Source organism: Theropithecus gelada, chromosome 7b (assembly GCF_003255815.1).
Source record: "Theropithecus gelada isolate Dixy chromosome 7b, Tgel_1.0, whole genome shotgun sequence".
Lineage (NCBI taxonomy): Eukaryota > Metazoa > Chordata > Mammalia > Primates > Cercopithecidae > Theropithecus > Theropithecus gelada.
The window spans coordinates 51,436,381-51,463,603 of NC_037675.1; the positions used below are offsets into that span (position 1 = coordinate 51,436,381).

The 27,223-nt window shown below is 41.0% G+C and overlaps 2 protein-coding genes across 3 annotated transcripts in view; both read right to left on the bottom strand.

Moving 5' to 3' along the window:
- Positions 1-12,159: 12,159 nt before the first annotated feature.
- VCPKMT (valosin containing protein lysine methyltransferase) lies at positions 12,160-21,923 on the bottom strand. Of its 2 annotated transcripts, XM_025391971.1 has the most exons (6): positions 20,134-21,923; positions 19,916-20,026; positions 19,687-19,759; positions 18,151-18,270; positions 16,129-16,233; positions 12,160-13,233 (listed from the first exon to the last, which is right to left on the bottom strand). In XM_025391971.1, the coding sequence occupies exons 1-6, from the start codon at positions 20,397-20,399 to the stop codon at positions 13,219-13,221; spliced, it is 690 nt and encodes a 229-aa protein (XP_025247756.1). In that variant the 5' UTR covers positions 20,400-21,923; the 3' UTR covers positions 12,160-13,218. The 2 variants fall into 2 exon arrangements, with proteins under 2 accessions (XP_025247756.1, XP_025247757.1); XM_025391972.1 differs by lacking the exon at positions 16,129-16,233.
- Positions 21,924-22,359: 436 nt separating this feature from the next.
- Positions 22,360-27,223, bottom strand: part of SOS2 (SOS Ras/Rho guanine nucleotide exchange factor 2) — a 116,916-nt gene continuing 112,052 nt past the window's right edge. Inside the window, 3 exon segments of the mRNA XM_025391970.1 lie at positions 22,360-22,609; positions 22,611-22,709; positions 24,138-24,247. Of these exon segments, the coding sequence (XP_025247755.1) occupies positions 22,514-22,609; positions 22,611-22,709; positions 24,138-24,247 (305 nt within the window). The 3' untranslated portion in view covers positions 22,360-22,513.

A 27,223-nucleotide genomic window follows, 5' to 3' on the forward strand; every position in this document is an offset into this window, starting at 1 on the left:
CAGGTAAAAGGTAGGTTGGAAGTCTCAGTGTATGAAGTACAAAAATGGGAGCTATATGACCATCAACCTTTTTGAGAACTGACTGTCCCTGGAGTCAAGGCAGAAGACATTTCGAGATTTCACCTTTAAGTGTTCTGTTTTTTTCCAATTATTTCTTGAATTTTGGTACTTCCCAGGGCCTTAATCTGGGCTTTTCTCCAATCTATACATTTAGGGTGATCTATAAGACCTCATCTTGGCTGGGCGCAGCGGCTCATGTCTGTAATCCCAGCACGTTGAGAGGCCCAGGCAGGTGGATCACCTGAGGTCAGGAGTTCTAGACCAGCCTGGCCAACATGGCAAAACCCCATCTCTACTAAAAATACAAAAATTAGCCAGGTGTGGTGGCACACACCTGTAATCCCAGCTACTCAGGAGGGTGAGGCAGGAGAATCGCTTCAATCTGGGAGACAGAGGTTGCAGTGAGCCAAGATCGCACCACTGCACTCCAGCCTGGGCTATGGAATGAGACTGTCTCATCAAAAAATAAAAACAATAATAATAAAAAAAGACCTCATCTTTCTCAATCCACCCTCTCTTCTGCCCCCAAACCTACATACAGTCATCCCTCAGTATCCATGGGGAATTGATTCCAGGACCCCCCACAGATATCAAAATCCAGAGATGTTCAAGTCCTTTATATAAAATAGTGTAGTATTTGCATATAATCTACACACATCCTCCCATATACCTTATTACTTTTTTATTGGACTGAATTTTTTTTATCTTCAGCTTTTAAGTTCAGGGCTACATGTGCAGGATGTGCAGGTTTATTGCACAGGTAAGCGTGTGCCATGGTGTTTTGCTGTACAAATCATCCCATCACCTAGGTATTAAGCCCAGCATCCATTAGCCATGCGTTTGCCCTCCGCACCCACCCCCTACTCCCATATAGTTTAAATCATCTCTAGATTACTTGTAATACCTCATGCAATGTAAATGTTAGGTAAATAGTTGTTATACTGTCTTGTGTAGGGAATAATGACAAGAAAAACTTCATCTGTACATGTTCAGTACAGACACAACCATCCATTTTTTTTTCCTGAATATTTTCAATCTGCGTTTGGTTGAAACCCATGGAACCACATATACAGAGGGCTACTTGTGTTTAGCTGCCTATTACACACATGAAACCAGGGTCGCAGTGTGTGGTCACTCAGGTTGGGTACAGCAAAGAGCAACATCGAAAGGGGACACCATTCACATTGTAGATATCATTATTGTTTTGAAGTTAAAATCAAAAATTAAAACTGTTGATTCCAAACTTACATGATTTATATACAGGAAAATTTTCTGGCAGATGACAGTAAAGTCTCTAGTTCTAATAAAATTAATGTTATTACGACTCTTTTCAAAATAAAAGTGTTTTAAAGAAAAGGGACTCTGACCTGCAGAAGGGCAGTATGAGGACCATAGAGGCCTTGACCCCATCAGGATGCTCCGCGGGCACCTGCACAACTTACTGTGTCTGCCTTGGGGGTCTAGCTCCACAGAAGTTCTCAGATCCCTTCCTCTTCATTCCTACTGCTACCGCCAGAGTTCAGACCCCACTCCTCAACATCTCCTACCTGTTCATTCTTCCTTCCTGATCTCTTTGCCTCATGTCTTGCCCCTCTCCTGCCCACTCTCCAAATTTGCTGTCAGAATAATCTTTCTAAAATGATTTGGCCAAGTGGCTTCCCTGTTTAAAGTATTGAAATATCCTCTCATTGCCTCCAGAATCCATCTGCACTCCTGAATACGCCACACGGACTCTGCACGTCCTTGCCCTGCCCTCCTGCCTACCCATTAGTCACCTCCTACACACGCCCTATGCTTGAGCCACATCAAAACCACATTTGATGCTGTTGCATGTGTTTGCCTAGAACACCTGACAAGCTGTCCAGTGGATTTCCATTCATCCTTCAAAAATCAACTTAATGGTCCCTTCATGAAATCTTCCCTGACCAACTGAGTCAGAGGCGACCACACCCTCATTGCACTGCCACTGTAGCTAGCTTATGCCTTTATGATTGCATTTCTCTGAGTTGCAATTTTTTTTCATATGCCTCTCATTACAGATGTAAGAGCTGCTTATGGGTATGGAATGCATCTTATTATTTGTCCCTAATATCAAAAAGAGTACTGATAGGCATCCCTGATACCTAGCACAGTGCCTGTCCGCTGAATTGAAGGAGTAAATAAACGTGTTGAATGTTCAGAAAAGTCATTGAGGGTGGATTTGAAAATGAGAGAAGGGAAGAGAATTAAAATGTCTTCAGGATTTTAAGTTCCGGGATACATGGTGCGGGATGTGCAGATTTGTTACGTAGGTAAACATGTGCCATGGTGGTGCTGCACCCATCAACCCATCGTCTAGGTATTAAGCCCAGCATGCATTAAGCTATTTATCCTGATGCTCTCCCTCCCCGCTGTTGAGGATCTTTTATGTCAGGCGTTGTTCCAGACTCTTTACACAGAGGTCCTCAGCTTTGAGTTAACTGTGGAGAAACTTTAACAGCAAAAAGCCGTATTTCATTTGCTGTCCACTTGACAGTATTTTGAGGAGTCTCGGGGAACTTCTTTGCTAAGTTCTGTTCCTGCCCTCTGTGGCCTGCACTAGTCTGCTGCATTGGGACCTTCGTGTTTTCAAAAGGGGAATTATTTCTTTCATTTTGCTTTTTGTATTGCATTCTGCTGGAAAGTATCAAACTAGTGATGCCCTATGCCTCATTAAAACCTTACGGGGATTTATTTTTTATTTTTTATTTTTAATAAGAGCAACCTCTCAATTATTTTCCCCTGTGGCTTCTCTCTTCCTATGATGAAGGTAGGGTCTAAAAGACGTGGTGAAGATGTCTGGTTGGAACATAACAGTAAATAATAGGCACACACCTAAACTTGGAATCCTGCATAACAACTGAGGATTGTTTTTCCTGGACCACTTATGTGTCATTTACTTGGGATGGTTTCTTGTACACTTCTCTAGTTTGCAAGAGTTTACCAGTCTGGATTCTCAGAACAAACAGTTTTGACTTAAGCTGAGGCAACTGCTTATCTGGTTTAACCATCACCACAATGTTAGCCTGTAGATATTTTCATTTTACAGAAAGAGAAAGTAACATGCAGGGTTTAACTTGCTCAAGGACATACAGGTAGATTAGGTGGTAATCAAGTGAGCTGTTTTCTCATAAAGCTTGGGAGCATAAAGGGAAGGTGATCGGATTTAGAACTGAACTGGAGCTGTCTTCCAGGGCTAACTGGGAATATTGTTCCTACCAGCCAGACTATGCCTCTCCTGTTCTTTGGACTCTCAGGTTAACAAGCAGACATTTCACAGGGAACAAGAGTAACAGACGGACTGTGGGTGTCACATACGTGCTTGAGAGTGAAGAGTTTTGAACAACAGAATTAAAAAAAAAAAATCCATCCACTGCAGTGGCTCGCACCTGTAATCCTGGCACTTTGAGAGGCCAAGGTAGGTTGACTGCTTGAGCCCAGGAGTTCAAAACCAGCCTGGGCAACACAGTGAGACCCTGTCTCTACAAAAAGAAATATTTTTGTAATTAGCCAGGCATAGTGGTATGTTGCCTGTAGTCCCAGCTTCTGGGAGGCTGAGGTGGGAGGACCATTAAGCCCAGGAGGTCAAGACTGCAGTGAGCTATGATCATGCCACTGTGCTCTAGACTGGGCAACAGAGTGAAACACTGTCTCAAAAAAAAAAAAAAAAAAAAAATCCTTGTAACAAGATTTAGAAAGAAAATAGCTATTTTAAAACCACATTACTGGCTAAGTAGGTAATCTGAGTACTTTGGGAGACCGAGGTGGGTGGATCACGAGGTCAGGAGATCGAGACCATCCTGGCTAACACAGTGAAATCCCATCTCTACTAAAAATGAAAAAAAAATTAGCCGGGTGTGGTGGCGGGCACCTGTAGTCCCAGCTACTCGGGAGGCTAAGGCAAGAGAATGATGTGAACTCGGGAGGCGGAGTTTGCAGTGAGCCGAGATTGCGCCACTGCACTCCAGCCTGGGTGATAGAGTGAGACCCCATCTCAAAAAAGAATAAAAATTTTTTAAAAAAGCATATTATTGTACCTACAGTCATAATTGTCACTGAAATCCAAAGGTATTCTCTCTGGTTAAACATTTATTATTTGTGGGAGTGTGAAACTTGTTTTTCCTGTTTTTAAGTTTGAAGAAGCCAGTCCTTTGTTCCACGTGAATTATATGCCATGAGATTATTTACACTCATTCTAAACACAAGTATAAAGTTTCTCATCTAAGCTTTGTATAAAAAAATAGTAATTTGTATATGTAGCACTTCAGTACATTGCTGTACTGTGCATGCAGCACAAGCAGGTTATCAGGACACATTCCTTAAAAGAACAAGGTTGGGTACTGAATGTAGATACATGAGATTGTTTGTACCGTATACATAAAACTCGGGCAATGATTTATCAAACAATCATGAGCCAACACAAGCACCTGGAACTCACACCGTTAATGCCTGCACTTCAGCAGATTAACAAATCTGAGTTAAAGGTAACTTTTAAAAAATTACGGCCGGGCGCGGTGGCTCAAGCCTGTAATCCCAGCACTTTAGGAGGCCGAGACGGGCGGATCACGAGATCAGGAGATCGAGACCATCCTGGCTAACACGGTGAAACCCCGTCTCTACTAAAAAATACAAAAAACTAGCCGGGCGAGGTGGCGGGCGCCTGTAGTCCCAGCTACTCCGGAGGCTGAGGCAGGAGAATGGCGTGAACCCGGGAGGCGGAGCTTGCAGTGAGCTGAGATCCGGCCACTGCACTCCAGCCTGGGTGACAGAGCGAGACTCCGTTTCAGGAAAAAAAAAAAAAAATACTCAAGGCCAGGTACGGTAGCTCATCCTTGTTATTCCTAGCAATCTGGGAGGCCAAAGCAGGCGGATTGCTCGAGCTCAGGAATTTGAGACCAGCCTAGGCAACATGGCCAAACCCCATCACTACAAAAAATACAAAACTTAGCCGGGCATGGTGGCACGTGCCCATAATCCCAGCTACTCAGGAGGCTGAAGTGGGAAGATTGCTTAAGCCTGGGAGGTGGAGGTTGCAGTGAGCCAAGATTGCACCACTACACTCCAGCCTGGGTGACAGAGGGAGACTCTGTCTCAAACAAACAACAACAAAAAACCCAAAAGTATTTAAAAGCACTGACCCATCAAAAGACTGTCAGTGGTACCTCATTAGAACTAATAACCTGACTGGCCAGGCGCGGTGGCTCACACCTGTAATCCTAGCACTTTGGGAGGCCGACGTGGGCGGATTGCCCGAGCTCAGGAGTTCGAGACCAGCCTGGGCAACATGGTGAAACACTGTCTCTACTAAAATACAAAAATCAGCCGGGCATGGTGGCGTGCGCCTGTAATCCCAGCTACTAAGGAGGCTGAGACAGGAGAATCATTTGAATCCGGGAGGCGGAGGTGGCAGTGAGCCGAGATCACACCACTGAACTCTAGCCTGGGTGACACAGCAAGACTCCATCTTAAAAAAAAATAAAAACAAAAACAAACTGATAACCTGAAAGGAATTTGTTAACTACTGAAACGTTTAAGCCTATAAAAACTGCATCTAGGCCAGCTCTTTTACAAACATTTTAATTTTGCTTTGCAAGGAAGAAGAAATATCACTGTTTTCAACCTATGAAAATTAAAAAATGTGAATTCACCAAAAATAAGTTACTGTATTATAGGTAATGTATAAAGCTTTCTAAAAGTTAAGACCACGTATTTAGCATTCACAACAATCTTTTCCATTAATTGCAAACAGAAAGGGCTTGCAAGTTTAATATAATGCAGAAAGCAACTTTGCCCAGCCCACTGCTCATGGGCTGCATATGGCCCAGGACATCTTTGAATGTGGACTAACACAAATTTGTAAACTTTCTTAAAACATTATGAGATTGTTTTTGCAATTTTTTTTTTAAGCTCATCAGCTATCACTAGTGTATTTTATGTGTGGCCCAAAGGCAATTCTTCTCCTTCCAATGTGGCCCAGGGAAACCAAAAGATTGGACACCCCCTCTGAAGTAAAGCCTATGTGCCACTTTACACTGGCTGATGGAGAAACAGACACAATCCAAGGCTCTCTCATTCTGGTCTGTTAGTAAAGACATGGTCAGGCAGCCTGAGGAATTAGTTAAGTCTTGCATCCCACACACACACTCATTACACAGTGAAAGATTATTTAGGCAAGAAGCAACTGCTACAAACATATTTTAAAGTCACATTGCTCTTTTGGAGTTAATAAAATATTGTTATGCAGATAGATCAAGTCTCAGACTTCAGAAAAATGACTTTTTGCTGTACTTTAATAGCCTGCTACCTAACTGGTCTCAGGTTTAGCAAAGAACCGTGGAAGAACTGAGTAAGGGTCCAGGGCGGTGGAAGGTTAATCTTGGAGCTCCAGCCAGCAAATCCAGGCTCCTATAAATGGAAACGAGGATTTGCTCTGTGCCTATTGGCCCTTTGAATGCTCGTGGCAGTTGTTTTCAAACTGTAAAAATGAACAGCGAACAAAAATTTTCTTCCCTGTATCTTTATTTTTCTAAAATTGTTTATTTGTTTAAATAACAGTACATGTTGTGTAACAATGTTCTCAACCTCCTCCCATCCCAGGTGCCATTCCCGCCGTGACTGGGGAGCTATGTTTACATGCATCCTATACTCTCAAAAATATACCCAGATTTCACACTGCAACAGATAAAATTGACTTGCATTATGCATATTTTCTAAGTCCTCACCTGTAATTCCACCCCAACTACAGTCACATTTATTGAACACTTACTATATGCCAGGTACCTAAGTACATTACATATATCTGACTAATTTAATATCCACAGCAACCTATTATGATCTTTACGTTGCATATGAGGAAACTGAGGCACACAGAATTTAAGTAACTTCAAGGTCACACAGCTAGTAAGTGGCAGCACTGGGATTTAAACCCAGAAAATCTGGCCTCAGAGCCTCTGTGCTGACACTGCAGAATGCACGTGAGCAAAATATTATCATGGAGATAATTTGCTCTACCATATTTTAGGTTTATCATTTGCAAATGATAGCATCTTGTTATTAATAATCAATGACTTAGAATGTATCTCACAGTTGATGGGGGCTCACTAGATATTCACAGAACTTCACCAATACCTAAGAACTTCAATGTCTTGAACAACCCCAAATGTCTAATGGTTTAAACTTAACTGGTGAAAATGCCTTGAGAATTTATTGCTTCCCTACCCAATATTATGGAAAGTAAAAACTTAGCTTTTCCATTAATTTTCAGTAAGATATTGTTGCAACAGTTTTCTTTATCTGTATTTCTATTAGAGTGAAGGTCCTTAGGGTATGAAAAGTGAATATTCTCCTCTAACAATGTTTGTTATCAATGAATCAAAACTCTTTCAAATCCTGATGTTTCCTGAGAAAAAAGAAAACCCAAAAGTCAAATACCTGGCCTGTGCCTACAGGACTGTGGGAACCAAAGACAGAGCTTCAGCCTTCAGAAGTAAGAACACCACTTACTCTACTGAAGAAGAAGAAGAAAAAAAACTGCTTTGAAAAACTAATTAAAATGAGAAGTTTTAAGTGTCTCAGATGTAAAATCCTGATTATGTAAAAGGTACTTTCAAGGTGAATTTAATTTTCAGAACATCACTTGAATTAATTTAGCCTGTTAAATATATGTCTTCTTTTCACAGAAGATATCAATAGTGGAGAAAATGTTTTATGAATTGTAATAACGTAGCTTTATGAATGATATTCAAAAGGCGTATCAGAAACGGAAAGATAAACCAAATACAATTTTACAAGAAAAAAACTTGTTTTACTTACCCTGTGTTATCTTCTGAAAGTAACTCAGAAGGTAGGCTTATTTTTTTAATCTAATTTCGTTCACCTTTAAAATGTGATTGCATTTCAAAGTAGATTCTATTTTAACAACTTCCTTTCTATAAAACATTTAAAGACAAAGTCAAGCAATGCCATCTACAGGGAGCCTTTAGAACAACAGATGTTTCTATAACCCATACTCTTCTTTAAAATACCTATAATCTGACATATCATATTTCACATCATTTAACAAGGAAATTTTCAAAAAAGGTTTAAAAAAAATTAAAAGATATGCTGTATAAAAAAAATTCCCTGCCGGGCGCGGTGGCTCACGCCTGTAATCCCAGCACTTTGGGAGGCCGAGGCACACGGATCACAAGGTCACGAGATCGAGACCTTCTGGCTAACACTATGAAACCCCGTCTCTACTAAAAATACAGAAAATTAGCCGGGCGTGGTGGCGGGCGCCTGTGTTCTCAGCTACTCAGGAGGCTGAGGCAGGAGAATGGCGTGAACCCGGGAGGCGGAGCTTGCAGTGAGCGGAGATCGCGCCACTGCACTCCAGCCTGGGCTACAGAGCAAGACTCCGTCTCAAAAAACAAACAAACAAACAAAAAACAAAACAAAAATTCCCACTATCATTCTAGATTAGTAGTTCTTACTTAAAAATAACCTAGGCCGGGTGCGGCATCTCACGCACATAATCCCAACACTTTGGGAGGCTGAGGCGAGTGAATTGCTTGAGGTCAGGAGCTCAAGACCAGCTTGACCAACATGGTGAAACCCCATCTCTACTAAAAGTACAAAAATTAGCTGGGTGTGGTGGCAGGTGCCTGTAATCCCAGCTATTCCGGAGGCTGAGGCAGGAGAATCGCTTGAACCTGGGAGGCGGAGGTTGCAGTGAGCCAAGATCGCACCGTTGCACTCCAGCCTGGGTGACAACACAAACAACAAAGAAGTAATTTCATTTCCAACTTCACCAAACATATGATCCGTGGACCCTTGGTTGTAAACTGTGGCAGATTAAAATGCAAAGCTATGCAAACTCAGAGAGGTTTAAAGTTATAACTGGTGTACAGAAGAGACTCAAGTCATTGGAGACTAGATCTGCAACAATTTTTAACTGTGGAATCCCCCTTCCTTCTTGATTAGCATCACCTTTGCCTTCTTGGCCAGATTCTCTAAATTTTCAGATTATATTTATAGTCTATTTCAGTTTTCAAAGCTCAGTTCTGTTTATTTTAAAACCTCCTATTTCATACAAGATTCCACATCGGATTCAAAGTGGTTTTTTTCCGTATGTACTATAGGCCCACTCTATTCACAGATGGTTTGCTTTTTTTTTTTTTTTTTTTTTTTAACTTTTTTTTTTTTTTTTTTTTTTTTTGAGACGGAGTCTTGCTCTGTTGCCCAGGCTGGAGTGCAGTGGCGCAATCTCGGCTCACTGCAAGCTCCGCCTCCCGGGTTCACGCCATTCTCCTGCCTCAGCCTCCTGAGTAGCTGGGACTACAGGCGCCCGCCGCTGCGCCCGGCTAATTTTTTCTATTTTTAGTAGAGACGGGGTTTCACCATGGTCTCGATCTCCTGACCTTGTGATCCACCCGCCTCGGCCTCCCAAAGTGCTGGGATTACAGGCGTGAGCCACCGCGCCCGGCCAGATGGTTTGCTTTTTATATACTTTCTTCTTTCTTTGTTCTCTTCTCCTTGGGAAGTAGATGCTAAAAGAGGTTTCCTTGTTGCAGTGGTTCTCAATTTAAGGCTAAACATTAAGACCATCTGGAACCCCTTAACAAAAATACTATGCCTCTGATTAAACTGGACTGGGATAGGGTTTTGTGTGCTTTTAATTTTTCACGTGCAGCCTGGTTTGAGAAACACTGCCTTAACTGTGGGATTGCAACCCTTTCCCTAATTGGCTATAACTGCATTCTGGTAAGTGGTTTACGGGCTCCACTGTGCAGAGGCAAGCCATACTCGCCCAGAGGCCAAGGCATTGGCAGTCCCTTGGGATTTGGGAATTAGCTATGTCCTGGCTAAGCCCCAGCTGGTGGCATCACCTCATCTGTTGCACTTGCCTTTTAAATGTCATCCCCTCCTTCATATTGCAGAAGTCTTCTAACCCTCAACTCCTGCATCATTTCTCAGGCTGGCAGGGTGCATCTTCAATACCCCTCAGCCTTACAGTTCCCACATCACTCCTCCAATTCTATCTCCGTGCTTTGGAATCTGCTGCTGGTGCGTAAACACAAAGCCAACCAGTAAGAGAAATACTGGTCTCCCATACTCGCAAGCATCTTGAATCTCTAGTAACTTCCTCAGGCCTTCCTCCTGTGGTTTTGTTTTTTCGAGATAGGGTCTCACTGTCACCCAGGCTGGAGTGCAGTGGTGCAATCATGGCTTACTGCAGTCTCAACCTCCCTGGGCTCAGAACCTCCCACATCAGCCTCGCTAGTATGGATGGGACTACAGGCGTACACCACCACACCCAAGTAATTTTTTGTATGTTTTGTAGAAACAGGGTCTTGCTATGTTGCCCAGCCTGGTCTCAAGCTCCTTGGCTCAAGTCATTTGCCTGCCTTGGCCTCCCAAAGTGCTGGGATTACAGGCATGAGCCACCTCACTCAGCCTCCTCCTGTGGTTTGTGAGTGCAGGTACAATCTGTTACTTCTCCACATTTGAAAGCCCAAAAGACTAAATTACATTCCCTAACAATGGACTCCACCAAGAGGAGACCTCTTCCAGGGCTCCCCAGCTGTCTGTGGAATAGTGGTTGGTGATGGAGCATGTTCTCTGAACTGGCAGCCTTCAGCTAAACCCTGTAGCATTCACTGGGCCTAACCACCACTGGTCTAATCTTAGAATGTGAGGATTGGCACCTTATGACTTCAGTTTTGGCTTTATTCCAGAACAGGAAAGATATCCTATTTGACTTTTTTTTTTTTGAGACGGAGTCTGTCACCCAGGCTGGAGTGCAGTGGCTCCATCTCAGCTCACTGCAGCCTCCACTCTGGGGTTCAAGCAATTCTCCTGCCTCAGCCTCTGAAGTAGCTGGGATTACAGTGCACGCCACCATGCCCGGCTAATTTCTGTATTTTTAGTAGAGACAGAGTTTCACTATGTTGGCCAGGCTGGTATCCAACTCCTGACCTCAGGAGATCAGCCCGCCTCGGCCTCCCAAAGTACTAGGATTACAGGCGTGAGCCACCATGTGGGGCCTATTTGACTTTCAATTACAAATTTCCTCTACAGTCAGTACTTAGGTGAGTTCTCCAGAAGCAAACAGAGAGGAATGTACGCAAACATTTATCGAGATAAGAAATGGGAATAGCCGAACAGGAAGGGGGAGGAAGTCAAGCAAGAGTGTGATTTTGGCAAAGTTGCATAGAGGCTGACTTCAGGCTGATTCCTCCAGGAAATGAGTGAAGTTTCATTTTTCTGAACTAAAAGAGCTGGGTTTTCATATAAGTGAAATCAAGGGCTAAACTAAAATAAAGTTCAGGCTGAAGACACACAGATAGTGTGTATTAAAAGAGAGCCAGGTACAGTGGCTCATGGCTAGTAATCCCAGCACTCTGGGGAGCTAAGGAGGGTGGATCACTTGGGTCCAGGAGTTTGAGACCAGCCTGGGCAATACGGTGAAACCCTGGCTCTACAAAAAATACAACAAAGCTAGCCAGGCGTGGTGGCACACCTGTATTTCCAGTTACTAAGGAGGTTGAGGTAGGAGGATCACCGGAGCCTGGAAGAAGGCTGCAGTAAGCAAGACTGTGCCACTACTGCACTCCAGCCTGGGCAACAGAACAAAACCGTCTCAAAAAAAAAGTAGAGAGAAAGCAGGAGGGCATAAAAATTGGAGGGTGAAAAGACATTTAACTAACCTGGGTGGACTACTATAGTCAAGGTCAAACTTATTTTTACAAATTTCATAATGTTAAAAAACAAGCTAAAAAGTGGTCATTTGTCCTAAGACATCATTAATAACAGCTAGCACTATCTGTACCTCACAAAGCACCATACGTTTAGATTATACTGCCTTGCAAACTGCTTAATGAAATGCTAAGGGCAGTATGAACAAAATATTTTGCGGGGGGGGAACCCCAAAAATCAGCAATGGAGACTTTTAAGATTGAAATAAACCTGAAAAGAATGAACTGATTTCTTGACTTCTATCCTTAATGTCTCTAAATAGGACTGCTTTTGCTCTTTCTGGAAAGCAGTTAACTGCTTAGATGTTTACTTTCTTCAGAGGTATTTCTGAAATTCACAAAGTCACAAGGTCTCAAAAACAATGTTTATTTTAAGACGTAAAATGTACCATCTAGCACCAATGCCTGTAAATACCAAAATTCTATCTGGTTACTACTCTTTGGAACAAATATGATTAAAGTCCTTGACAGATTATTGTATATGAGCAAACGGCTTCATAACATAAAACAGAGACACAGAACAAAAATTCATTTGGTATATACATACAGAACTACATTTGTAGTTATTCAAAAACCTTTCACTGTTTCATATAAACAATACCAGTATTTTTAAGCCAGATTTTCCTGGAACATATACATAAAGAAAAGTACATGAGCCACGTAAGTGCATAAGCCTGAAACTGGTCTATTCTCACTCCATTATCAAATGAAAAATCTGTAAAGATATCTTTTGTTCCTCCAATCTTCTGATTTGTCTTCTTAGCAACTCATTACAATATAATTTACTGATTAAATCACACAGATAAGTATGGTGGAGGAAAAGAAAACTTTGGCTAATATAAGTATACAAGACAGTATCTCAGTTCTTCTTAAAATTAAAAGAACATTTAAGTATTAACAATATTTTAAAAGAAATGAAGTGGAAAATACAAATGATAAATATTGTATAATTATGTACAAAATGAAAACCTGTTAAACTTTGGAGACAAACTAAAATTTACTAGTTTGAATTTAAAACATTATTAGATAATAGTAGACAGTTCTCTTCAGAAATTTATCTCTAGTTTCCTGTAAAAGGTCAAGTCAATCATACTGGTTCACTGTTTTTGGCAGATTTTAGCCTCACCTCAAAACCAATTTTTATTTGAATAACTGATTCCCAACATTTCTTTTAAGTAGAACTTGATGCTGAACTAAGTAACCTAAGCTAGACTCAGGGCCATTGGCAGGCAGGCAGGTAAGCAGGCATTTTTCGTATTGCAGGCAGCCCATTGTGGTCGTCATTTATACATCTGCTCTCTAAGGATGTGCCAGAAAAAAATCTGTGAACACAATCTTCCCATGCTGTATTCACATCTTTAGTTCACCCAGGTTGTTAGAGGCTTGGGTAAAATGATTAAAGGCTTCACGATGTAAATTTCTATAAGAAAAAAAAAAAGGAACTTAAAAGATTGATTTACCACAAACTATTTACAGGGTATTTAATAATGCCTAATAGGCCTCACAATGCCTAGTATGCCTAACAGTGGTTACGTGCAATTTAAGTGAACAACCATGCATGTTTATAGATGGTTCCTCGCTGACACCTAACAGGCAAGTGAAGAAAGAACAGATGCACTGGACATTATCAAAATTAAAATACTTGTGCTTCAAAAGACACACCATAGGCCGGGTGTGATGGCTCACACCTGTAATCCCAGCACTTTGGGAGGCTGAGGCAGCAGAGCACTTGAGGCCAGGAGTTCGACACAAGCCTGGCCAACATAGTGAAACCCAGTCTCTCCTAAAAACACAAAAAAATTAGCCGGGCATCATGGCACATGCCTGTAGTCCCAGCTACTTGAGAGGCTCACACAGGAGAATCACTTGAACCTGGGAGGCAGAGGCTGCACTGAGCCAAGATCATGCCACTGCACTCCAGACTGGATGACAGTGCAAGACTCTCTCAAAAGAAAAATAAGAAAATAATAAAGAAAATAAAAGACACACTATCAAGAAAATGAAAAGACAACCCACAGAATGGGAGAAAATATTCACAAATCATGCATCTGTAAGTGTCTAGTATTCAGAATATATAAAGAACTCTCACAACTCAAAAGCAAAAAGACAAATAAATCAATCTGAAAATGGGCCAAGCATTTCTTCTAAATACAGAAAAGATACCCAACATCATTAGTCATTAGAGAAATGAAAACCACAGTTTAGGGACTATCTCATATCCACTGAGATGGGTATAATTAACAAATGTTGGTAAAAATGTGGAGAAAACTGGAACCCCCTCATACACTGCTGGTGAGAATGTATAATGGTATGGTAGATTTGGAATACAGTTTGCAAGTCTTCAAAAAGTTAAACAGAGGTCCCATATAACCTTGCAATTTCTCTAAAATATTCAAGAGGTCTGAAAACATGTTCACACAAAAATTCGTAGATGAATGTTCATAGCAGCATTATTCATCTCATCAATGGATGGATAAGGTGTGGTATAGCCATATAAAGGAATATTATTCAGCCACAAAAAGGAGTTAAGTGCTAATGCGTGCTACAATGTAGATAAGGCTTGGGAATACCGTGCTGAGTGAAAGAAGACAGGCACAAGAGACCACATAGTATGTGACTCGTTACATATGATGAGCAGAATAGGCAAATCCATAGAGAGATTAGTGGTTGCCAGCAGCTGGGGACAGGGGTAACAGGGAGTGACTGCTAATGGGTAAGAGGCTTCTCTGTGGGGTGACGAAATCGTTAAAAATTAGAAAGTGGTGATTTACACAACTATTTGAATATACTAAAAACCACCAAATTGTACACCTTAAAAGCATGAATTTTATGGTGAATTACATCAACTAAAAAATAGGTGTTTTTTTTTTTGCCAAAAGAAAAAAAAAAGCCTTTATATTCAGGAAACACAAAATCTTTATGTCTCCAAAAAAATTCTACTTTTAAAACTGCACAACAGCTTCAGTTAAAACGGATCTCTTAAAGCACCAAGTTTTAATTTTTTTGTATCTTTGGCACCGTGCCACATAAATGTTAATCTGAATAATCCCACTGCTGCCTTTTTACTTAGATTTAGTCCTAACACCTACTTTTGTTCCCTAAAACTAAGTTTTATTTGCTTTTGACTAGAATTCATATAATCAGAAAACTTTATCACAAACATAATCAAAGATGATAGAAAAAAGTGTGGGCTTATTGAATCTAGCATCCTTAATTCATAAAAGTAATCATCTCCCTGCCTTACACTAGGTTACATATACCAAAGGTGCTGGGAATACAAAAATAGATGAAAGGGCCAGGTGCAGTGGCTCAGACCTGTAATCCCAACAATTTGGGAGGTCGAGGTGGGCAGATCACTCGAGTCCAGGAGTGCAAGACTAGCCTGGACAACATAGCGAAACTCCCACTCTACAGAAAAAAATACAAAAATTAGCTGGGCATGGTGGTGCATGCCTATGGTCCCAGGTACTCAGGAGGCTGAGGTGGGAGGATCATTTCTTGAGCCTGTGAGGCAGAGGTTGCAGCAAGCTGAGATTGCACCGCTGTACTCCAGCCTGGATGACGGAGTGAGACCCTGTTTCAAAATAAAAAGGAAGAAATACAATTCTTCCCTCTTTCTACAGGTTCAAACCCTAGGTATCACTGAGGCAACCTGCATAAAATGTGATTATTATACCAGGTAAAACATGCACCAAGAAGGGGGAAGATACATAAATTCTACTTACTTGAGTACATTTATCTTTTATGGACTCATCTGCCTTGCTGTATTTCATTTTCTGTAAAAAATTTTTAATAAGGAAAAGTTCACAAAGGTAAGAGCTAGCATTTTAAAATCTCACAGAGATAAAAGAAACTTATAAATAGCTAATCACTTGTTTGAGGTAATACCCAATTATAGAGCTATACAAATTACACCTATGGAAAAGCTGGAAAAGGCCTTTAAAAGAGAAGCCTGGCCACATATGGTGGCTGATGCCTGTAATCCCAGAACTTTGGGAGGCCGAAGTGGGCGGATCACTTAAGCCCAGGAGTTCGACACCAGTCTAGGCAACACAGTGAAACGTGTCTCTACTTAAAAAATACAAAAAAAGAAAAAAGAAAAAGGAAAAAAAAAAAAACAAACCTGGCTTTAGAGCAAAAACCCAAGGCAAGATAGATTAAATTATCTTGACACTAAAGTTAGTGCCTGAGTCCAGTGAATCATTATAGCTGTTTCTCCACATCAAAATCAATGCTCATACCACACATATGCCCTGAAATAGTGTCCAGCTGATGAAACCTCCTTGGAGAATGAAGAACTGAGAATGTTATTTACCGACTTTTTCTTTCTGATGTATATAATATGAATATCTTCACTTCGATACTCTTCATCATGTTTTTCCAAAGGAATTTCTTCAAAGTCAAAGTCTAGCTGAAGGAGCTATAAATTTAAGAGACATACTTCAAATTCAGTAATATGAACTGACCTGTGGGTGACAGAAGTCAGAATGGTGGTTATCTTTTTTTTTTTTTTTTTTTTTGAGACAGTCTCACTCTGTCACCCAGGCTGGCGTGCAGTGGTGCGATCTTGGCTCACTGCAACCTCCGCCTCCCTGGGTTCAAGCAATTCTCCTGCCTCAGCCTCCTGAGTAGCTGGGATTACAGAGTGTAACACCACACCTAGCTAATTTTTGTATTTTTTGTAAAGAAAGGGTTTCACCATATTGGCCAGGCTGGTCTCGAACTCCTGACCTCGTGATCCGCCCATCTCGGACTCCCAAAGCGCTGGGATTACAGGCATGAGCCACCGCGCCTGGCCAGTGGTTACCCTTTGAGGAGTACCGCCTGGGAAAGGGCAGTGTGCAAACCTTCCAAGATCCTGAAAATGTCCTCTATCTTTATGTTGGTAATAGTCACTTGGATGTATATACATGAAAAATTAAGCTTAGCACTTGACTGATAGGTAAGCATTTTACATATGCTTTATCAGTAAAAGCTGTTTAACAGTAAGAAATTTTCATTATGAATCATTTCAAAACATGAGCATTTTTCATATTCAAGAAAAACATGAAAACAAAAAAAAATTTTAGTATATGTTACCTGAGGCAGTCATATACCTGCTGTCTCATTAAACCAAAGTAGTCCTTTCAGCAGACAAAACTGCAGGCCTATATAGATGTACCCTCAAAAGCGTACTCACAATGTGACAGTAGATAGAAATCTACTCACAATGTGATAGATTTGTGTCCATAAAAAGGGTTTGGGTTATCACTAGGGGAAGAAGGGTGACAGATACATAAAACCTTATATACTATATTTGCAACTTTGTGTAAGTCTTTTCTAACTACTTCAGAACAAAAAGTTAAAGAAAAAAAAAAGACCCTAAAAATAGACAGTTATCTAGGTTGGAGGTTTCACAAATATGTAGACAAAAACACAGAAGTAAAAACTTATCACTTGGCAACATGGGAAAACCCCATCTCTACAAAAAAACACAAAAAGTGAGTCGGGTGTGGTAATACATGCCTTTTGTTCCAGTTACTTGTGGGGGCTGAGGCAGAAGGATCACTTGAGCCTAGGAGGTTGAGGATGCAGTGAGCCCTGACTATGCCACTGCACTCCGGCATGGGCTATAGGGTGAAACCCTGTCTCAAAACATAAACAAAAACAAACAAACAAACAAAAACAACTTATCACCTGCACATTTCTTTTTTTTCTTTTTGAGACGGAGTCTCGCTCTGTCGCCCAGGCTGGAGTGCTGTGGCCGGATCTCAGCTCACTGCAAGCTCCGCCTCCCGGGTTTACACCATTCTCCTGCCTCAGCCTCCGGAGTAGCTGGGACTACAGGCGCCCGCCACCTCGCCCGGCTAGTTTTTTTGTATTTTTTAGTAGAGACGGGGTTTCACCGTGTTAGCCAGGATGGTCTCGATCTCCTGACCTCGTGATCCACCCGTTTCGGCCTCCCAAAGTGCTAGGATTACAGGCTTGAGCCACCGCGCCGGCCTCACCTGCACATTTCTATCACGCATTCTCCAAAGGTAATACATACATCATTAATATGTTCCCCAAAGGCAGTATCATGTGGAATAAACACTGAATACTGTTCTTAAAAAGGAGTGGCACCAGTATTATTTAACATTCTTCTGTAGCCATAGATCAACTAATTAGAAATGAAATAAAGGATCAGAAAAGATGAAAAAGGGGAGCTCTGCAAAATCATGGGCTGTGAAGATCCTTTTCTCAGCTTCACACAAACAATGTTTTCCCCACCCAAAATTACCATAAAATACTTGAAGAGTCACATACAGCCTCCCTGAAAGGAAATCACTACAAAGATAATACAGCACTTAATACTTACCTCAAAATATTTTTTCTCAATTTCTGGATTTTTTCCCATTGTTCGTTGTTCATAACAACATATAATACAAGTTTCAAATCCACTGATATCTTTTAGAGTTTTCAGCAATGGCTCCAAAGACTATTTAAAAAAGAATATACTTTTTGTTTATGATTTAAAAATATTTTCTACTCTAAAAGTGGGTTGAGGAGGTAGAGGGATATTTACAGCTCCCCTACAATTTATCCATCTTTGAATCAATCCAACAAAGTACATGTAATTAAAGCTCTAGGCTAGGTGTGGTGGTTCACACCTCTAATATCAACACTTTGGAAGGCAGAGATGAAAGATTGCTTGAAACCAGGAGTTCAAGACCAGCCAGGAAAATATAGCGAGAGACACCCCACCTCCACACACACCTTACAAAAAGTTGAAAAATTAGCCAGCATGCTGGTGCACACCTATAGTCCTAGCTATTGAGGAGGCTGAATGGGAGGACTGAGTCTCAGGGGCTCAAGGTTACAGTGAGCTATGCTCACTCCACCGCATTACAACATGTGTGACAGAGCAAGACCCCTACCTTAAAACAAACAAAAACCCCTCTGTAACTAACGATTGGGTACGCTCCTCTTAACTAAACCATGTGCTGATTTCCCTTTCCAGAAAAAGGATTCAGACAACTGCATTTTGGAGTTCTCATGGAAAAACAAATGTAATCAACTTTACTCAAGAGTTTAATTTTATGTAATTTAATTTGAGATTTAAATAATCAACAATTTACCCTACAAAAGTTAAATCTGACCCTAACTTGGTTCAATGCTAATTATTTTTAAAATAACTGATGCCCACAACACTACACAAACTGATGCACCTTTTTTTTTTTTTTTTTGAGATGGAGTTCCGCTCTTGTTGCCCAGGCTAGAATGCAACGGCGCTATCTCAGCTCACTGCAACCTCCGCCTCCCGGGTTCAAGCGATCCTCCTGCCTCAGCCTCCCAAATAACTGGGATTACACGCATGCACCACCACGCCAGGCTAATTTTGTATTTTTAGTAGAGACAAGTTTTGTCATGTAGGTCAGGCTGGTCTCGAACTTTCGACCTCAGGTGACCCACCCGCCTTGGCCTCCCAAGTGCTGGGATTACGGTGGTGAACTACCGCGCCCGGCCCAAACGGATATTTAAAGCAAAGAACAGTGAATTATTTACAACTTAATTCTCAATGTCATGGTTAACATGTTCCCTGGGAACAACCAAGGGAAAAAGAGACGATTTTGGCTTTTCATAACATCCAATTGACAAAATCCTTTAAAATTTTTACAGAAGCCGTGAGTAAAATGCATGTAACACTTTTCTCAACATGCTTCACCAGGCCGGTATGTTAATGATGAGCATATATACAAATGGTCCATGGTGACTTTTATCTTTTCTTTACTGCATCAACTATAAGGCAAATCCCGGATTCAAAGATGTTAAAATGTGAAGAAACGTGTGCTTCAGAATCCATGAAATATGGTTCATCTTCTAAATGAAGATATTTCACTCACTGAATACTTACCTCTTCATAGTATATGCAGTCGGCCATCAGTATATAGTCGGGTGGAGAAGGAAAGCCTTCTATTTCTTCCCCCCTTAAAAATGTCAAATATTTCAATTGTTGTTTTAATAATTCAAAATACTCTTGTTTTATAAAGAACCGAAAAGTCCCCTTCCATCCTTTTAATGAAACGCAATTTAAAACAAACTACAAATCGATATCTTAAAACAAGCTGAAAGGCCATACAAACCATTTCAGTACCTTGGCTTGAACAGAACCAGTGACAAGATGCTTGTTCATATTAATATTCATCTTCAGCAAGTCTTGCAATTCCTCAAGATCGGTGACTACAACATCAGCCCTATAAAATAACGTCGACTGAGGTGTAAGCACAGGCGGGAAAACCTGTAATCTGGATTTCTCCAGCAAGAAGGTGCCCCCACATCCCGCCCGCCCGTCGGCTCTTACCCAAGGGTAGCGGCCATGAGCCCCACGGCCCCGGTACCCGAACCCAGCTCCAGCACCGACCGCCGGCTCAGCGCGTGGGCCCCGTCGCCAGAAAACTCGGGCGTTTCCAGGTATTTAGAAAGGACAATGGCAGCGTCCCAAACAACACAACCCACGCCGCCGGAGCCATACTGCTGTAGTCGTAGCACCGTACCATCCCGCTTCTCCAAAACGCGCACAAAGCTCCGCAGTGGGTCCTCCACCGAGGACTCCGGCGTAGCCGCCATCACGGCCGGCAACAGAAAGCGGCGCGCGCAAGCACATCACATCAACGCGCACCGCCCCAACCTGCGGCTCCGCCCCCTCCCCGCGGCTGAGTTGACGCAGCAGCGCGCGTGAGTTAACAAAGCCCGGAAGGCGGCGTTACCTGGGCGGGGCCGAATGTGGGGCTCCGCCTTTCCCGACGCGCTTGGCAGCCCCCGCTCTACTCTAAATCACACGTTTGGCTTAACGAAGAGGCCGTTTAAATCACTTTTCTTGACAAAACTACTATTATAATCTGCTCTTTAAAAAACAAAGCCAACCTCAGAGTTTACCTAGTTGGAGACTTGATTTACAGAGTAGTTACAAGGCTTAAATGCAAGCAGCTTCCAAGATCCTACGAAAGATGGCTATAATCTTACAATCTTCCTTTTCAAGTTCCTAGTATGCTCCTAGTTTTTTGTATGAATTCATAAAAGTGGTTGCTAGAAGCCTGCAGCTCACATTTAACACTGAAGAAAAATGTGTGTGTGTGTGTGTGTGTCTCTCTACAGGACTCAACAATCTCCCCCTTTGTTCCTTATAATGAAAACACATATTTTAAAAGTCTTTTAAAAATTAAGACTGGGGTGATTTATTAATCTTGTTAAGAACTCTGATACAAAGCACAGTAAAAGGCCACAGACCAGTAAATAAACAACGTGGCTTTTGGCTACTTTACAACTGCTGCTACAGCACTATCAGCAAAACACTCTTTATCACTTTGAACAAAGGCATCCAAATGGCAAATAAAAGTTTTACTCACTTATCTGATTAAAACATTTAATAAAGCTTTAAGTATTTGCTGGTTTAAATATTACCGATCTAAAAAATATATTTAAAAAAAAATTTCAGTTAACACGAGATTTATAGAGAAAGTTACTAGGTGTTGAAGGCAAGGCAGTTGGTTCCTATGCCATAGAATTTTTTTTGAATTTATGAATTAGTAAAGTAGCAGATTGTATTATAGGCCTCAAGTCACTTAAATTTATATAGGTTATTAGCAGTATCTTTAAATATACAATATAAACAAAACTGTACATACATGGCATATTAACTGTTTTCCATAACAATAGGCAATTCATTAGCTAAAGACATCATAGTCTGCAAAAACAAAAGGCACATCTGAATGAGATACATGCCCTTTTTACCTCCATCATTGGGTTATGTAGTCTTTGATTACATTTTGACAAAATAATAAACACTTACAGTGCCATTCTATTATTTTCATCCTACTTTTCATTTTTGTCTTCAGCAGCAAATACCGGCATTTAAGACATGGAATTAAAGAGTTTAAGAACAGTTGGTGTTATTCACAATTCTCCTAGATGTAAAAACTAGAAGTAAAAACTAGAAGATGGTCAAAGAGGTTTAAAAATCAGTAACACCATATACCCCCTCCCATATTTGTGTAAATTCACTGCCTTAAAAAGGCATCTATTACTCAAATTTGAAAAATTTCACAAAAGCACTATCCCTTTTCAGTGCAATCATGTCACTTTAAACCATATTTTTGCAGAGTTTACAGTGCAAATATAAATTCTTTATACTGGCCTTTTGGCAGCACTGAGGATCCAAGACAAGGCAATGCTACTGATCACCTGAGGATAATGGTGAAGGACTTTTGTATTTTTATTTTTCCAATTCTTAAAAGCTTATTTGATCAGTAGCATTTTTGTAAGAGCATTATTTGTAAAAAGTACTAAAATACTATGTCTTTTTTTGAATAAATTAAAAAAAAACTTTACAAATACCATTCCAGTGTCAATGACTACATATGGCTAAGGTCATTGGGGAGTTTCTGCATTTTCTAGCAAAGGCAGTCTGTACAATGGGGGGTGCAAAAGCTCCCGTTTGTAAGTCTTTGGTGGCAGTTTTGGCAGATGAGGGCTTGAATTCTGCCTTGGTGGAACAGGGGGAGCTGGAGGATGAGCAAGATTATTCTGACTAGAACTGAGCACATAGCATCGACGTGGTACCCTTGGAGAGGGTGTGCTAGGAGGAGTGCTTGGCGAATTTGGACACGTACTAATGTCTCTGAGCCAGTCTGAATCTCTGTGAAGATGCCCCAGTGGAGGTGGCTGAAGATTAAATGGACAGTTTATAAAGTGTTCTGGAGGCCGAAGGGGAACCGGTGGAGGGGTATCAGGAAGAGGATCTCTTGGTGGTGGTGGAGGTGGACTATGCAGAGGCCCATCAAATGCACCAGTAGGAACAGGAACTCTGGGTTTTACCTTGGGAGGAGGAGGCTGTCTCGGTGGAATAGCAGGAGGATCATCATCAGATTTCATATTTCCCTCAAAAAAAAAAAAAAAAAGTAATTAAATTATACCTCTATTCTCCTGAAAAATTTTTTGAAATGTTAAGTCTGAAAAATTCTTATGTATCAAGTTAAATTCAGAGGCTCAAAATAAACTAATCTGGGTTAATTATCAGATTATGAGTGCTCCTAGTTTAATTCAGGGCTGAGTTTAATATTTTTATATATGAGATGTTTTAAGTCTTAGAACATAACTCTTTATCTTGCTTTGTGCATACATTTCAGAAATTTATGTATTTTAATTATAATAATAGGTAAGTGACAATTTATTGCTTTATAGACATGAAAGGACATGATGTCAAGAGGATTTTAATGTCTAGCTTCTGCTTACTGGGCATCTACTGCTCCTTTCTCCAATGAGGCTTAGAGCAGTAGATCTCAAAGTGTGATCCAGGGACCAACAGCATCAGTACCAGTAGGGAACTTGTTAGAAAAGCAAATTCTTGGGCCCCATCCTAGACCTACTAAATCAGAAACTCTGGAGGTGGGGCTCCACAATCTGATTTTACCAAGCCTTTTAGGTAATTCTGATGCACCCTTAAAATTTTGAGAAGCATTAGTTGAAAGTTTGAAGAATGCTTGGAATACTACTAAAGGTTTTTTCCACCTGTACCAGAAAGAAATTGTACTTCCAGCCTCTTTTTCATTTTTAGTTTTTGAAATGGAGTCTTGTTCTGTCGCCTAGGCTGGAGTGCTATGGTACAATCTTGGCTCACTGCAACCTACCTCCACCTCCCAGGTTCAAGTGATTCTCCTGCCTTAGCCTCCTGAGTAGCTGGGGTTACAGGTGCCCACCACCATGTCCAGCTAATTTTTGTATTTTTAGTAGAGACAGGGTTTCACCATATTGGCTAGGCTGGTCTTGAACTCCTGACTTCAGGTGATCTGCCTGCCTCAGCCTCCCAACCAGTGTTTTTTTTTTTTTTTTTTTTTGAGACAGAGTTTTGCAATTGTTGCCCAGGCTGGAGTGCAGTGGCACAATCCTGGCTCACTGCAACCTCCACCTCCCAGGTTCAAGCGCTTATCCTGCCTCAGCCTCCCTAGTAGCTGGAATCAGAGGCACCTGCCACCACACCCAGCTAATTTTTTGTATTTTTAGTAGAGATGGGGTTTCATCATGTTGACCAGGCTGGTCTCGAACTCCTGATCTCAGGTGATCTACCCGCCTCGTCCTCCCAAAGTGCTGGGATTACAGGCATGAGACACCGTGCCTGGCCCAGCCTCTTATTTAGAAAAGGTTTTTATAAGGATTAAACAACTAAAAGTATTTTTCAAATATAACAACCGAAATGTTGAAAAACCATAAATGGTAGCCAAAGTATAATTCACAGACTCTTTATAACACTGGGCATTATTTTGAAGATTCACAACTCTGAATAAGTTGGAGTAAAGTCCTGTTGATTACCTTAGAATTTGAAGCATCATGATCAAACTTTTTTCGAGGAGGAAGAGGAGGAGGAATCAGGGGCTCTTCACTTAGTTTATGTAAACTACCACATGAACTAAAGAAAGACTCTGGGGGAGAAAAAGACTAGTTTAACCACAATTCACAGTATAATTATAAGATAAACCTTTATCACAGCTTCTGGTCGATACTTCTACTATGGCATTTGTCAGACTATCGACTATTGGTTTATCTATCTTCCCCATTAAATTGTAAGCTTTCTGAAGGCAGTGTGTATTTATTTCTGTATCTCTAGCACCACCACAGTGCCTGGGGCATGATGGGTACTTTAGCTAAATGAAGGTATACCATTTAATTATGATTAATGAGATTCTGCTCCCTGAAAAGTCTTTCACAAATCAAAACATGTCTAAATATACTGTAGTAACTTCCAAAGAAAGACCATCCTGATCAGAGACCATATATTTTTGAAGCAGCTACGATTGGGCCCATCACCACACAGGTAATAAAACCCTCCATATAGGAGCCCATAAGGTAGTGTTAATATCACATAACTCTTTGTCTTTGCAAGTCTCTCATTGATAATGTACACGTTATATAATCACATTAAAGGAAATTTACAAAATGATAAATGACAGGAAAATACCCCTAAACAGATCAACCAGACATATAATAATTACTATCTTCATTTTTACTTTTTCTATAGTTCAACTTCCCATTTGATCTCTCTATATTCACACTGTTGTTACAAAGGCAGTAACTATGTTGTATTTATCATTATACTGAGATCGGGAACACAGGAGCTAACTGGGAAAGAAGTTGATGAGTTTAACCTTAAACAATCTAACTGAACTGCTTATGAGACATCCAAGTAGATATGTCAAACTAATTATTCTGTGTCAAAAATTGCTATCCTGATCATGCGGCTCTGCAGTTACCTCTGGGCAGGGGGCGGGGTGGGGGAGGAGGGCATCCTGTTGGCTCAGGAGGAAACAGCTGATACAAAAGGTATGCTTATGAGGTTGGCAGATGGTGAGGGGAGGTTAGGCAGAGGATGTTCCTCAGACCTGCCAGCATTGTTTGTGCGGTCTTTGGGAGAACTCCTCTCGGTGGTGCTACATCTGTCCCATTTGGTTTAGTTGGCCAATCCTGCCCAGGGCACCCCAATTCAAGCCAAGGAGTAGGCATGGGACTCACTTTCTTAACATGATCAGATTTTTATCTACCTCTCTTTCATGCAAGTAGCCATTTTTTTAGGGAAAGCGAACCTGACCCCTTAGCTCCAGGGATGGGGCCTAATTAGTATAAATCAATCAGAGTAATCCCATTCCTTTAGCCAGAGTGATGAGTTTAACTGTAGGCATGTGACCTAATTCAGACCAGTGAAATTTTAAAGGAGATTTTCTGGGGGCTAATGGAAAGGAAGTTCCTTGCTCCTTTTTGGAAAAGCGTTGTCATACTGTCTTGTCTGTACTTCTCTCTATATATAATTTGACTAAACAAATAAGCACACAACCTTTACTGCTCTTGCCAGTTATGATTTTGAGGAAAAACAGCTTTAGATCAAGCTGATAATCTGGACAAAACAATGAAGAGTCAAAAAGAACCCTGGTCTTTAATTACATCATCGAGTCACTGAATCAACCAGTCTTAAAGCAGCCTTCCTCTAGGCTTCCAAGTATGTCTGAGTGTTTTCTTATTGTTTAAGCCAGTCTTAGGTGGTAACAGACGCACACATTCATGGAAGCAGATGATATGTGAATGATGGGAAAGCTATGAGAGTTTTGAATCTGGGTCTGACTCTACAGTCACCACTTAACTAGTATATTTCTCCATAGTAGGCAATCAATAACCCTTGCTGAAGTGTGAATGCAATTTAATTTTCTATCAAGTGCATTTCCCTACAAGACTACAGTTTTTATGAACTTTTTTAGTGCCTGCAGTTATTCCAAACTGGTGAATATAGTAGAATTTACTAAACAATTTCTATAATGTTAGTTATCTATCTAAGTTAATTCTAATTTTCTGCCATTCATTCATTCATTCATTCAACAGTTATTGGGCACCTGCTAATACTGTCATGCACTGTCTGAAGCACTAGCAATATAACCGTGAACAAAATGCAAAAAGTCATGTCCTTATGGAACTTCTAATCTAGGTTAGGGAAAGATAAGTACAAGTATAATGCCTATAAATTATGAGAAGAAATATTTGGTTGGAAAGGGGTATAGAAAGAGGTGTGAGGGGAGCAATATAAATAGGGTGATTAGGGAAGGCTTCACTAAGGTAACACAACCTGAAGGCGGTAAGGGAGCAGATTGTGAGGCCAAATGGCTGAAGAGTATTATAAGTAGCAGGAATGGCAAGAGCAAAGCATTGATGCAATAATGTGTCTATTATGTTAAGGCAGACTGACTGAAGGGGGAAAATAAGTGATGAGGTCTGACAGATTAAACAAACCCAAACTGTGTAGGGCCTGTAGGTTCTTTAAAGGAACCGGCTTTCACTCTGAGTGAGATGGAGAGCCACCAGAGGGCTTTTTTTTTTTTTTTGAGATGGAGTTTCACTCTTGTCGCCCAGGCTGGAGAGCAATGGTGTGATCTCGGCTCACTGCAACCTCTGCCTCCCGGGTTCAAGCAATTCTCCTGCTTCAGCCTCCCGAGTAGCTGGGATTACAGGCGCCTGCAACCAGGCCCAGCTAATTTTTGTATTGTTAGTAGAGACGGGTTTCACCATGTTGGCCAGGCTGGTCTCGAACTCCCAACCTCAGGTGATCACCCACCTCAGCCTCCCAAAGTGCTGGGATTACAGGGGTGAGCCACTGCATGCTATACTAAAAACATACTAAAGTGGAGAAGATAAGAAGTTAGGATGCTTACTGTAATAAACAAGGTAAAAGTTATGGTGGCTTGGACCAGGGTGGCAGCAGTGGAGATGGTGAAAAATTGTTAGATTCTGGATATATTTTGAGAGTAGTCAAGATTTGTTGATAGGTCACATTTGGGGTGTGAGAAAGGGAGAGAAATAAAAGATACTTATATTATAGTATTTTTAGCCTAAGGAACTGGATGCTTGTAATTAGAATT

Coding starts and splice junctions, on each gene's coding strand:
- VCPKMT (XM_025391971.1), bottom strand. CDS start 20,399: ATGGCGGCTACGCCGGAGTCCTCGGTGGAGGACCCACTGCGGAGCTTT. Junction 20,027..20,133: donor CTCATGGCCGCTACCCTTGG/GTAAGAGCCGAC, acceptor GTTATTTTATAG/GGCTGATGTTGTAGTCACCG. Junction 18,271..19,686: donor ACTGCATATACTATGAAGAG/GTAAGTATTCAG, acceptor TTTTTTAAATAG/TCTTTGGAGCCATTGCTGAA.